At 41.7% G+C, this 14217-nt stretch overlaps 1 protein-coding gene across 3 annotated transcripts in view; it reads left to right on the forward strand.

The window, feature by feature from the left end:
* Window positions 1-2778: 2778 nt before the first annotated feature.
* The window catches only part of UBR2 (ubiquitin protein ligase E3 component n-recognin 2), a 93287-nt gene continuing 81848 nt past the window's right edge, over window positions 2779-14217 (forward strand). For 2 of the 3 annotated variants that reach the window (XR_009555838.1, XM_060247392.1), the window contains exons 1-2: window positions 2794-2913; window positions 10705-10964. Coding sequence is in view for 2 of the 3 variants with exons in the window: in XM_060247392.1 (XP_060103375.1) it covers window positions 2836-2913; window positions 10705-10964 (338 nt within the window). In the remaining variant the exon portion in view is untranslated. Of the gene's footprint in view, window positions 2914-10704; window positions 10965-14217 lie in introns of all 3 variants that reach the window. The other variant, XM_060247400.1, reaches the window with a different exon arrangement.

Raw genomic sequence — 14217 nt, forward strand, 5'->3', positions numbered from 1 at the left:
ACAAGATACATACACATGCAGTTTGCAATATTTATTTCTCTATCATATGGCAGAGTTACACACAGGAAGCATATAGTAATATAAAATACATAAGCAAGTTGACACGCTGGATAAGTAGACCAATTGGGCAATCCCCCTAAATACTAATATTTAAATTTTCAATCCACTCAATTGCAACTGGGGAGAGTTCCATGACATCACCCTGGAAAGTATGACATTCACATTCTTGTGACAGATGGAAAATGGTTTGGTGAGCTACACCACAATCACATTCAGGTCTTGGTATTTTGCCCCATTTAAACAACATCTCTTAGCCTCAGCCGCCAAGGGAGGGGGTGCAAATAAATCTGTGAGAGAGATAGGCAAACTGTAGATTTTTCTTCCTGCTTACTTTCCTGTCACTATCCCTTTGATGTAGACGGATAGTTCACAGGGAAATAACATCCTTCCGTTCTGCCCTCTCACACTCTCCTCTCACACACAAAAGAGAAGGAGCACACTGCTCTCTTTTTTGGCACAATGGATGCAGGGTCCCCCTCGGAATCTGTGTCCATCCAAGGTAGTTTAGATTAGTTCTGTCTCTTTCTTTAAGGTTTTACTATCTAGAATGTAGTTCCTAAATAGGCCTACTATTAGTCTTGAAATTGATAAGTGGCTCTGTGTAACTTTGTAACTTCACCATCACACTAAGAACAGAGGTCTTCTTCTGCATGTAGCCAAGGTGCACTCTGCTAAGTTTGAGATGGGATCAGGGCTTTTTTTTGAGCAAGAATGCACAGGAACGCAGTTCCGGCTGACTTGGTGTCGGGGTGTGTGGCCTAATATGCAAATGAGTCCCTGCTGGGCTTTTTCTACAAAAGAAGTCCTGGATGGGATATTGTACTAACTAACTAGTTACTCCCAATAGAAATAATGTTATGCAGGGGAAAATTTGTAACAAGTAGTGCAGCAGATCATGCCTCCAGACTGTCATAAGCAGTAGTCAGATCAACAAAAACTGCTGTCTTAAGACACTTCTTGATACCCTGCCTCAATGAAAGTTGTTAAGCTGAGGGCCTGTTCTTCACTACTATGGCAGGATCTAAATTCTGCTCTGTAGTTACATGTTTGTTAATTCTGTCACTGATTCTATTCAGGATTATCATCTTGAGGAGTTTATAACAGGAACTCAGAAGGGAAATAGGTCTGTAACTTTCTGCCAGACTTTTGGTTTTTCATGTTTCAGAATAGCAACTATCTTTACTTTCTTGAATTCCTTGGGGAGCCTTCCTGTTCTCATGATGTCAGTGAGAAACTTTGCTAGTCACTATTTAGCAAATGTGCCACTGTTGATCAGGAACTCATTATGGATGCAGTCAAAATGCCATGCCTTTCTGCTCTTCACGGCCTTCAGTGCCTTGGAAATCTCATCAGCACTGAACTCCCCTGACAGCTCACAATTTTCAGTGCAGTTCATGATAGGGACTCAATTAGGCTAATATTAATTCTTGCCAGTTTTCTTTTTTCCTTTTCCTTTAACTAACTCTTGATGCACTGTCACTGAGCGCTCTGTGCCTAATGGAGGACAGTGAGCACTGAGCTGTCTGGGAGATCTTCAGGTCCCAGCTGGAAGTGAACTATGATCACATTCTGTCTTCAAGACATTTTTGAAATTACGACTAACTTTTTCAAATATTTGGGGAGCATACAAAAACATTGCTGGCCTCTAGCTGGCGGCCTGGAGAGCTCTCAAAATTACAATGTACTTCCAGACATCAGAGATCAGGTCTACTGGAGAAAATAGCTAATTTGGAGGGTGGACTCTGTGGCATTATACTCCTCTGAAGTCCTTCCCTCCCAAACACCATCCTCCTCAAGTCCCACCTAGAGTTGCCAGGTCCAACTCAGGAAATATCTGGGGACTTTAGGGGTGGAGCCAGGAGTAAGGCTGTGAGTCTGTGACAAGCATGATTGAACTCCGAAGGGAATTCTGACTCACATTTAAAGGGATTATGCTCCTTTTAAATGCCTTCCCTCCATTGGAAATCATGAAGGATGGGGGCATCTTTTTGTGGGGCTCACAGAATTGGACTCCCTGGTCCAGTCTTTTTGAAACTTGAGGGGGGGGGGTTGTTTTTGAAGAGAGGCACCAGATGCTATGCTAAAAATGTGGTGCCTCTACCACAAAAAACAGGCCCCCCTCAAAGCCCCAGATACCCACTGATCGATCCTCCATTATACCCTATGGGGACCAGTCTCCAGAGGGTATAATGGAGTGTCCAGTGGACGTTCAACCCTGATAACCTTTCTGATAACCCTGAAGCAGGGGAAGGGCCTACAACCTCTGCCCCTAAGTGGGGATGGACAACCCTAGACCCACCCTACGCCAGAAATTGCTATTTTATTTGTAGGTTGTTGCGTTTTATTGCAGTCCTGATAGATACAGGATGGAGCATTAAACTCACTCTGGCAAGGACTTCTTAATGTCTACGGTCATATGTTCTGAAACGTGCGAGTGATTAAAGTTACTCTGCCCTCTGTCCAGGCCTACTAACTCCCTGATTTGGAGGGGCGAGCACAAACAATGACACGTCACTTCGCTGAAGGGCGCAGAGTCTTCTGCTTCAGCGCGTGTCAGCAAAAAAAAACTACAACTCCCATTATACTTCGCGCAATCCTAAATGGCGTTTTTGCCAATGGGGAGGAGAATCGAGGGCAGTCGGAAAGGCTGGGGCCGATTGAGCGGAGGCGGGGTTGAAGGGAGGGCCGTCAAGCGGAAGCCAGTTCTCCTGGTAGAGAGTCCGGTTCCGGGTGTCATTTACTTGACGACGGAGGGGGAGGAAGGAAAGGAGGAAGATGGCGTCGGACTTGGAGACGGAGGTTCAGGGCATTGACAGGAGCTTGCTGGAATGTTCGGCGGAGGGGACTGCCCTGGTGAGTCTCGTCATTTCTCAAAGGACGGTAAACGTCGCTTGGCGCAGAAGGGGGGATTGTGGGCCGAGGACGGTGAAAGCCTGGATGAAAAAAGACGGAGGGCAAGGTCTCGTAGACCGGGGCTAAAGCGAAAGGCGGGGGGCAGAGGAGCAGGGGACGAACCAGGCCTGTTGGCAGGCAGGCAGGCAGGTGCGTAGGAAAGGTGCCCACGGGAGCCGGGCTGTTGCGAGGGGATGTCAAGGGAAATGCTCTAGCAGCAACCAGAAGGGCACCAGGTGATCGCCAGACGGCCGGTGGGGGCTGTGAGGGCATGGGGACCGTGGCAAAAGTAGATGAGGAAAGGCAATACATACGTATTGGCAAGGAATGAGATCAAGCACATCCGAGAGTTAAGGCCTGCAAAGCAAACAGTTGGGAACTGTTGGCTTAGGTTGCGTATAGCTAGAGAAGAACTTGCTTTTGCGTTTTAGGAAAAGCTTGGTCACTGTTTGGTATAGTGCCAGAATCCTTTGTGAGTGTGCCGGCAGTGTGTTCCCTTGGGGGAAGGAGTTATCAGTGAGAGATCTACTGGCTTCATCTGATGAAGTAGGCTGTTGCACGCCAGAGGCCAAACCGCAATACAATAGTGAGTCTCAAAGGGTCCTCTTCGTTTGTGTGCGTGGGCAGGCTTTGTCCTTGTTGCAGAGGGCCACATCTATTGTTTTAGAACAAATATGGAACTGTCAAGAAAGCTGCACTGTTAGCCTTCACAAGTTAACAAAGTGGACATGGACCCGAAGGGCAAGAGGTCTTTTAATAAAGCATCTTTTGCAGTAGAGTTGATCACATGCTACAGGGACAGATTTCAGGAACACACTTGATGACTGCAAGGACTCAGAGTGATAGCATCCATCTTTTTGATTTGTTTAATATTCAGTCTAGTAGAAATTGATCCTAAGTGGTACAGTTTGTGTATCTGCTTTTTGTTTAGTTTTTAAATTGTGTTAGTAGGGGACTTGGGTACCAGTCTTTATATCTAAAGTATGATTTCCATTGTACATTTAGAATATACTGTTCTGGCTCTTAAGATTTCAGCAGGAATGCCAGTCTCCATTTTCACCCCTTAATCACAGGCAGCTGAATCTTTATGTAAACATTGCTTTTTAGGCCATTGAATTTATGGTTCAGTCTTGTGGCAGATTCATACTAGAAAAAAATTACAGATCATATCCAACATTCAAACTCAGACAATAACTCGAAATTCACAGAAATAGTTTCCTTTTATTGAGTTTATTACAGCAAATGACATTCAACCACACAAACCAGAATATCTTGATCTTCTCTACTTATAAGCTTTTAATATTTTTCCTCAGTTGTGTTTTTTCTTTTTTTTTACTAACACTTTTTTATTTCTCTCTTTTCTACCTTTTCCTTTTACTGTGCTAGTCGTGGATCGCACCTAATTACCCAATAGTAAATTTTGGAACAACCTGTAATAGTTTGCATAGAGAATGTTTAGGCAGTTAAGAATTCATAGCAATGCATAATTAATAGTTTAATGATAATATGGGTTCAATTAGATTGACTGTATTTTGATACAGGAATTATTGCCTTAATTTTAATTTTGTTTTCATCTTGACCTCTCTCCTTGAATAGAAAATGGTCTACATATCTAGATACATCTTTATAACTTAAAATCCTTAATTGATATTTTATTGTATGCATGTAAGTATCCTTGTTTATAACCTGATTCCATAAGTTTAATTAATTGTATATGAATATTAATATTGATATTAACTTGTATATTTAAAAAAAATTCAATAAAATATATAAATGTCAGTCTTGTGGCAGATTGCTCAAGTGCACTGCTTTTGTCCCCTTGGGGAATATTCTTCCATTTGTCTCTTAATCTGACCTCGGTGTTTTCTTTTAAAGTTATGAAGTTGATTATCTCATTAGTGTTTGTTCTTGTGACCTGCTCTATGAGGCAGGGTTTAGCTCTTATTTGTATATAACTGTTCTTAGCCCCCAGGAAGATTGCCTCTACCATTGAAACTTGTTCCCAGATGCACCATTCAGACAGTAGTCATGTGACACAAGCATGACTTGGTAAAAAAATTTCTGCAAGCTTCAAGAGTATATACATTTACAGGCTAACTATTTGTAGGTTTTATGGGGTGTTTAAAATCAATATCCTTTCTTGTTTTAAGGTAAAATTAGAAGTTGGAAGCAATATGCAGTGTTCTAACAAGGTTTTCCTTCATAACCACTGTTTTTATATTTTGTATGTATTTTAATTTTTTAAAACTATTTTAATGATGTATATATGGGCATGGGTTGATTTTAATGGTTTTAGCATGTGTGTTTTGAACTGCTAGCTGCCTTGGTGGCCAATACTCCCTCTAAACTGTGTGGTCTTGTGAGCAAAAATTCTCCTTTATGAGCTTACTGGCATTAAAGTTGTGAGCTACTGCATAAATTAGTTTGCTCTGGAGCCATCCTTCCTGAGCTAAGACAAAAATCTGTGAACTGAAGGCTAAAAATTGTGAGCTAGCTCACACTAACTCAACTTACAGGGAACACTGTTGGTGGCCCTTGTAAGGGCAGACAGGCATGATGCAAATGTTGTTAACAGTCCTGATGTTACATTCTTTATAGTCTTGGACTCAAGGCAGATAACCTCGAGTGAGTCCATACAATCAATAAGATGGGACATTCAGTAAACAATGTGTTAGGATTTGGGTTGTACTACCAGCAAGAAGTCTAAAAACAGAACTGAAGCAAGGCTTAAGTGTTAACATGACCCATTAGATGATGCAGAAGACACAATCCAATCCAAATTACAGCCAACAAGACACAGTAGTACAGACCACAGACCTCAATAATTTATTCAGTGCTACCCTGTTGCCTATGTAGAAAAGCCCTCTTGAATAATTCAGTTTTCCATAGTTTCAGAAAGCTAGGAGAGCCTTCCCAGTCTGCTCAGGCATGCCATTCCACAAGGTGGGGCCCCAATAGAGAAGGCACATGTACAGCAGTTGTTGATTACGGCCGTTCACAGGTTGGCACTGGCAGGAGGCCTTGTTCAGCTGAACTGTCATGGCAGAATATAGGAGGAGAGATGGTTATGCAGATATGAGGGTCCAAGGCCATGAGGAGGTTTGTATGTAATAGCCAATACATTAAATTGAGCTCAGTAACTGATTGGCAGATAGTGGAGTGACTGTATAATAGGAGTAATATGTGTGCTCCATCTATATCCTGATAATAGCTGAGCTGTGGCATTCCGTACCACCTGGAGTTTCCAAATGGATTTTTAGGAGGCACCAATGTACAGTGCATTGCAATAATCTAGTCTTGATTTCAGCGTGGCATGTATCCAGGTGACCTGATCATCCTCCTCAAGATAAAGAGCCATTTTTTGAGCAAGGTTAAGTTGGAAAAAAAACATTTTTGCGACTATGTGAACTTGCTTCTCTAGCAATACTGTTGTGTCCACTACATCCCTGAGGCTTTTAACTGAATTGGCATGAGTCAGTTTAATCCAACTGAAAGTGGAGAGCATAATGCTGTCTAAGACCTCTGCCTTCCCAACCAAAATTAATTCTGTCTTCCCAGGGTTTAATTTCAATTTGTTCACTCTTAGCCATTTAACCACAGCTGCCAGGCAGCAGTTTAGGACTTCTACCACATCACTAGGATATTTGGATAAGGATATATATACCTGAGTATCATCAGCATATTAATGACAGCCAGTCCTAAAACTACAAATGTTTTATCCTAAGGATATTACATAAAGATTGAATAACATGGAGGATAGCATTGCACCCTGTGCAATACTCCCTCTAAGCTTTGGAGTCTTGTAAGCAAAATTTCTACTTTGTGAGCTACTGACGTTAAAGTTGTGAGCAAGTGATTTGGCTGCTGCATCAATTAGTTTGCTCTGGGACTATCCTTCCTAAGCTAAGACAAAAATATGTGAGCCAGAGGCTAAAAACTGTGAGCTAGCTCACACTAACTCAGCTTAGAGGGAGCATTGTGTGGGACTCCATAGAATAGGTCCCACACTAATGAAAACTGGTCTCCAAAAGTAAATATTTGGGTCTGGTCCATGAGGATTGATTTGAAACAGTCCAGTACCCAACCCCTGATGCCTACTTTTATTTCCAGGTACCTCAACAAGATGGCATGGTTCACTGCTTCAAAGGCAGCTGATAAATCCAATAGGAGCAAGAGGGAGGCTTGATCTTTGACTACATTTAGACAGAAGTCATCAGCGAAAGCTAGCAGGGCCATCTCCATCCCATAGCCCAGGCTGAAAAGGGTCTAGAGCAGTTGAAGGTCTAGAGCAGTGGCTCCCAACCTTTTTGGCACCAGGGACTGGTTTTGTGGAAGACAGTTTTTCCACAGACCACTGGGGAGGGGCTGCTGGGGTTTTTGCTGCATCCTCATGGGAGTTTTTAAATGAGGGGTATGCGAAGGTCACTACCATGCTGCCCCTTCCACCAGCCCGGGACCTGGGCAGATGAAACAGGTGGTGCTTCGAAATGAGGCCATGCTGCCTATTTTGTTTGCCCAGATCCCAGGCAGGCGAAAGGGGTGATGGGGCTGCTCTGCGTTGCTCCCCTGTAAGGGGAGGCAGCCTCAGAGTGAGGCCATGCTGCCTCTTTCATTCGCCCAGGTCTTGGATGGGTGAAAGGGGCGGTGCGGTGCCTCTGCCTTACTCTGTGGCCTGGTTGCTAACAAACCACTGACCTGTACCAGTCAAGAGTTGGGGACCCTTGGTCTCAAGAACAAGGACTAGAGCTCTTCTGCTACTGCACTCTCATCACTTTGTTTGTGAAGAGCAGATTAGGGACAGGGTGATAAGTGGCTACATTATTATTCTGTAGGAATGGGGGGGTAGTATTGGGCACATAGCTACCTCTTTGAGTGACTGGGTGAAAGGTACTCTGTTAATGATTGATTTATAATAGACACTAAGGATTCAGTGATGTGGACTTTATATGATTTTAGAAGACAGGATGGCAGGTACAGGGTATGACCAGAATTCTGTTGTTAGTGTAATATTTAAGCATTTCAGATTGGTATATGTTTGGTAGTATCTGGAGTTCCAGATTGTCCATATGCGTAGACATTTGATGTGGATGGTTTTGAAATGTGTGGTCATTTGCAGGCTGGGGCCTAAGGAGTTTGAGACATTTCTTGAAAGTTAAATGCAAGGTTTGATGTAGTTGGCAAACATAAGACTTAATACTTCGTTCGCAAAAATATCCCCCCCAATACCATGCGCAAGAGAGGAACTGTCATCTGCTCATGGTGAACATGTGAACATATGAACATATGAAGCTGCCTTATACTGAATCAGACCCTCGGTCCATCAAAGTCAATGTTGTCTACTCAGACTGGCAGCAGCTCTCTAGAGTCTCAAGCTGAGGTTTTTCACACCTACTTGCCTGGATCCTTTTTAGTTGGAGATGCCGGGGATTGAACCTGGGACCTTCTGTTTACCAAGCAGATGCTCTACCACTGAGCCACTGTCCATTCCCAGGTGTGGCTAGTTTGGATCCAGCTCATTATTCTGAAGCCTGTCCTCCTTCCTTGAAATGTGTGATAACATGAGGGAAGCTATGAGTGTCTGGCAGAGAATTCTTAATACTTTTACAGAGTTATCATTTCCAGGATCCTTGGGGAAAAGCCATGAGTTCTACTTCGTATAAAATTAACATGTTTTTAGATGTGTTATAACTGTGTGCTCAGTTTTGCGGTATATGAATAGTACTAGTGTATCCATACCTTCCAGTTTTTCTGCTAGATTATTTTGCAGCAGATTGATGCCATAAACCTCCAAGGAATTTCTTAAATGTTTACTTTTTGAATGTACTATTTAGGATTTGGTGCACAAGTGGAATAAGAATAAAACTATTATTCATCTCTTCGTTTCCTCTGAGTGGTCTTTTTGTTGTTCAGTCACACATTCGAGTCCGACTCTTTGTGACTCCATGGGCAAAGTTACACCAAGCCCTCCTGTCTTTCACCATCCTCCAAAGTCTGCTCAGATTTGTGTTTGTTACATCAGTAACGCTGTCCAGCCATCTCATCTTTTGCCGTCCCCTTCTTTTGCCTTCTGTCTTTCCCAGCATCAGGATCTTCTCCAGTGAGTGCTCCCTTCTCATTTGGTGGCCAAAGTATTTGAGCTTCAGCATCTGACCTCACTGCCAAATGTAAAAATCCTCAGTTTCCTGCTGACCAAAAATAAATGAGTGCTAGATTTAGCAAATCAATGACCATAGCTTTGAGGTGTCAGGAAGTGGGTGAGAAAAGGAGAGTTGCTTCAGAAAAACCCTGCCAGGCATCTCCTCAAATATTGGTTAAATTAAAAGTTGATGTTTTGCGCTGAGGCACAATAAAGCAAACATCTGTGTACTCTGCAATTAAGCTGTATCATTTAAGAAGAAGAAGAAGATATTGGATTTATATCCCGCCCTCCACTCCAAAGAGTCTCAGAGCGGCTCACAATCTCCTTTACCTTCCTCCCCCACAACAGACACCCTGTGAGGTGGGTGGGGCTGGAGAGAGCTCTCACAGCAGCTGCCCTTTCAAGGACAACCTCTGCCAGAGCTATGGCTGACCCAAGGCCATGCTAGCAGGTGCAAGTGGAGGAGTGGGGAATCAAACCTGGTTCTCCCAGATAAGAGTCCGCACACTTAACCACTACACCAAACTGGCTCTCCACTACACCACTACACAAACTTAAGTGGCCATTCAGTGTCTTCTACTGGTGAGATTGCTGCTGGTGAGATTTCTGCAGCTTTTTTTTTTTTAAAGATGCTGCTGATTTGCTTGAAGAGTCGGGCTTTACAGAATAAGGAGAGGGAAAATTGTGTAATCAGTTTTCACAGTTCATTTGGTTAATAGATTCTCAAAACTGCTAGAAAACTGATATTTTTGTGGAAGATACTTCAGTGATTAGATGATGGGTTCACTAGGTTTTCTCATTCCCAGAACTTGATCCAAGCTTGAAGCAAATACTTTCATACTAGTTTATTTTTTGGTGATACTTAACTCCTTTGACAAAGTATCTGTTGGTCTTCACTTTCGTCACTTCAACCCATTGTCCCCTCTCATTTCTTTACATGCTAGTTTACAACTGTGCACTACCCTTCAGCTTTTCCTGTGATTGTGTACATGCCACAAAAACACCAATCAAGACAAAATGGGGTTATTTGGGGCCATGCATGCTGAAGTTATACACTTTTGTTGCTGACACGCCTTGAAAACCCACTTGGGCGTTCTTTTTTTCCTGTAAATGAAATGGAAAGAAGATTTTTAAAGCCATGCATTTTGGTTACCTTTTATAGAACCCTAAAGTCATCTCTTCACCCTGGCTGAAACCTCATAGAGGGGTGTGTGTGTGTGTGTGTGTTTTAGCAGAATTCTACTGAGGAACTTGTTCAAAGTAGTAGAGCCTTTTGATGCTGTGTCTCTTGACAGGACAAGTTAATTGAGGAAAGCACCATCTATTCAAACAAGGGTTATGCATTTCTTTTGGTGATAGTTGTATGTGCCTTCTGTAAGCTTTTTGAAAAAATAGCTATGTTGGAACAACAGCTTAAATTCAGACAACTGGATAACTAGCTATGCATAAACAGCTGGCCTTGGATTTGTGTTTTCTGAGCCGCTCCTCTTGTTCCTTTTTAAAAAATGTTGTAAGAACATATGTTCACCACTGTTACGTTTTAAAAAGATATGTGAAATACCTATGAAACATATAATCAGGTAATAATGTATTTTTATTTTTTTTTCTTTAAGAAATGGCTGCAAACTTCTGACCTTCCCAAAGAAATATACACACATCTAGCCTGTTATGTTCCCAAAATTTACTGCAGGGGTCCTAACCCAGCCCCACAAAGAGAAGATATGCTTGCACAACATATTCTTTTAGGTCCAATGGAATGGTACCTATGTGGTGAAGATCCTACATTTGGGTTTCAGAAACTTGAACAATCAAATAAACCTTCACATCTTTGTGGCCGGGTTTTTAAAGTTGGCGAGCCTACATACTCTTGCAGGTAACTAGATTTCTCTTAAATTCTTAAATGTTTCGATCAAACTTTTAGGAACCTTAATGTAAAAATGATTTGTACTTTATTGAGTAGGGCTTGGCTTTGCCTGGTGAAGGTCTCAGGTTCAATCCCTGACATCTCTGGTTAAAGGATCAAGTAGTAGGCGATATGAAAGACCTCTGAAACCAATAAAGCTGCTTTCAGAATAAATAGTACTGTTATGAAGTTCAACTTCTGAGAGAAAATGTTACTTTTAAAACAGGGATATGAAAACAAATGTTTCTTTGTCTGTTCCAAAGCAATGCATTAATCTCTAAACCACAAGGCTGTACTATTACTGTCTCTAACAATCAATCTTTGATAGGCAATTGGTCCTCTGACTAAAGAGAGGTGAGTAGTTTGTTTATTCCAGGTGTCAAATGAAAACCTTCTATCCTATCCAAAATCACTGTGTTATTTTTAAAGATTATTTAATTTCAGTCTGATCATGGTCTAGTTGCTCCTGAAATAAATTAAATAAAAAGGAGTGATGATACAGAAAACACTGGCATATGTCAGTAAAAATTAAAAATGAAAATCATACATGTCATCCCTTATCCTTATCTACCACAAATTTAAAAAAAATAAAATAACAGTTCTAAAATTCTCACCAAAGCATCTTCAAGGGGAAAAAAGACCACAACCCAAATCTGAGAGATTCGGGTGTCTTAGAGTATGGCTATCTTTCCAGATACCCATTCATGTGAATATCATATCAGTGTATTAAACCATCTAATTCCATTTCCTTTGAAGCTGTGATATAAGATACCTTTGAACAGAAAATGACACTTTCCCAAAGAATACTTGTTTCAAATTGTGTTCTTCTTGGATTTGTTTAGGGCATGAAGCCATTTATTGATAAATTATCTATAAGGCTGGGATAGTGGGAGCCATGCTGAAAGAGGAAAAATAAAATGCTCTTTCTTTGAGAAAGAGCCTACTTTCTTTGAGATTCTGTACCATTAAAAATGGGGTGTGACAGTATTGTCCTTGATAGATCAATAGCCTGACTCAGTATAAGGTAGCTTTGTGGATATTTGTAGTCACAGAATCAACTGAATAATTATGAAATATTTTTAATGTTTGAATGGAAAAAAACAGAAAAGTTCCAGTGATAAGGTGAAAGAGAGACTGACTGCTAATGCAATTGTATTTTTTGTAAATGTACCCCTTTAAAAGAGGTGGCTGTAAAAATGGAAAGGACTATTAAATTAATTTATCATCCCTTCTTCTTGGGATGTAGGAGTTTCAACAGTCTTTTATGCTGTGTTACTACCAGGAATCTAGTTTTGTTTTAACAAGTATACTTTTCTGTCTTCTTTTATTTGCAAGCCAGTCTTGCTGGAATAGAAATTAAAGTGTACACAGGCTAGTTTAGCCTTTGAGAGCACTTTATCTTGTGGTTTTAAAATCTGTTTTAAATATCTGTTGTCTTACTGTCAGGTCCTAGGATCTGATGTAGTTCTGGAATTTGGCATTAGGAAGCTGTGACACTTTAGTGGAAAGATTGTGTCTCAATCCCTATACTGGGTACTTACCCTACCCTATATTAATATACAGGAGATAGTATACCACTTTAGTGCTAAAGCTGTTCCCAACCTTTCATGTGAGTTATTTAGGGATAATTCAGGTTTTATTTTATTTTATCTATCAAATTTATATCCTGCTCCCTCTCCCTTGAACTGAACTTGGGGTGGCTAACTATTTAAAATACACCAATAAAAGCAATACAAAGATACAATAAATACTCTTTAAATCATAAAATGGTTAAAAATCTATCCCCATTAAAATCTATCCACTGTCAAGCAGGGTAGGATGTGCAGATGGTAAAAACACAGCTGAAGTATGCCAGCTGCCTGGTGGATCACAATCACCCAAAGTCTGCCTGAAAAAGAGCAGCCTTGCATGCCCTGTGGAACTTAGTGAGGTCCTGCAAGGCACATACCTCTTTGGGCAGCTGGTTCCATTGGATAGGGGCCACTACCTGAGAAGGAACTCACCTTTATTAAAACTAGGTGGGCAATTTGTGGATTATGGACCTTCAATAAATGTCAAGGTGGATCGGAGAAGACAGGGAGGATCATGCTGGAAGAGGCAATCCCAAAGATGTGAGGGTCTCAGGTTATTTAGGGCACCAGGAGCCAGTGCGGTTGCTGTAAGATAGGTATTATATGTGTTGACCAGGACACTCCTGTCAGCAATCTGATAGCTGCATTCTGGATCACTTGTAGCTTCTGAAATGTCTTCACGGGTAGCCTTGTGTAGAATGTGTTACAGTAGTCCAATCTTGAGGTGACTGTCGAGTGAATTACAATGGCAAGGTCCTCCTGAGATAGATAGGGAGTCAGTTGGCAGGCCCAGCATGGATGGTAAAACACAGCCTTTGTCCATGGAGAGCAAAGAATTGAGCCATACTCCCAAATTCCTGGCTGAGTTGATTGCAGAAAGATGGAGTTCTCTGAGTTCTTTAGAGATAGACATCTTGGGGAACTCTTTGATATAGCCTGTGGAAATATTTCAGAAACACAACGTTTTCCTGTACTTGAATTTATGTGCATAACTGAAGAGCTAAAAGAGCCTTACTAGATCTGACCGGTGGTTCTTCTAGTCCACAAACCTGTCTCTCACAGTGGCCAGAAAGTTACTCTGGAAGGCCAGCAACAAGGCATAAAGGCTGAGGCTTTCCCCAGTGTTGTCTTCTAGCACTAGTATTCTGAGGCTCACTGCTTCTGAATGTGGAGGTTCCCTTTCATCACCATGGCTCATAGCCTCTAATACAGGGGTGTCAAACTCATTTGTTTTGAGGGCCAGATCTGACATAAATGAGACCTTGTTGGGCTGGGCCAAGTCGGGTTGGGCTAAGCCATGTTAGGCCAGGCCAGGTGTGTACCTATTTAAGATTATGTAGCAGAGATATAAATTTTATAAAGAACACAGACAAACACAAATATATATTTTTAAAAACTTAGAACATGCTTAAAACGTTAGCATTCATTGGTCTTAAAGATCCTTTCTTTGTATTTCTCCAATGAGATTCAGGGAACTGGGCCAAGGAAACTCTGGCTCTTTCCTTCCTTCCCCTGGGGACTGGGGGTGGGGAGGATTCTCAGCCAATAGAAAGAAGAGAGGCTTGGCTCAGTAGCTCTGGTGTGCAAGGGAGGAGCTTCAGTTAATGGAGAAGATAGAGGTTTTGCTCTAGCTCCTGTGCAATTTAGAATCA

This window comes from Heteronotia binoei, chromosome 1, assembly GCF_032191835.1.
Source record: "Heteronotia binoei isolate CCM8104 ecotype False Entrance Well chromosome 1, APGP_CSIRO_Hbin_v1, whole genome shotgun sequence".
Classification (NCBI taxonomy): domain Eukaryota; kingdom Metazoa; phylum Chordata; class Lepidosauria; order Squamata; family Gekkonidae; genus Heteronotia; species Heteronotia binoei.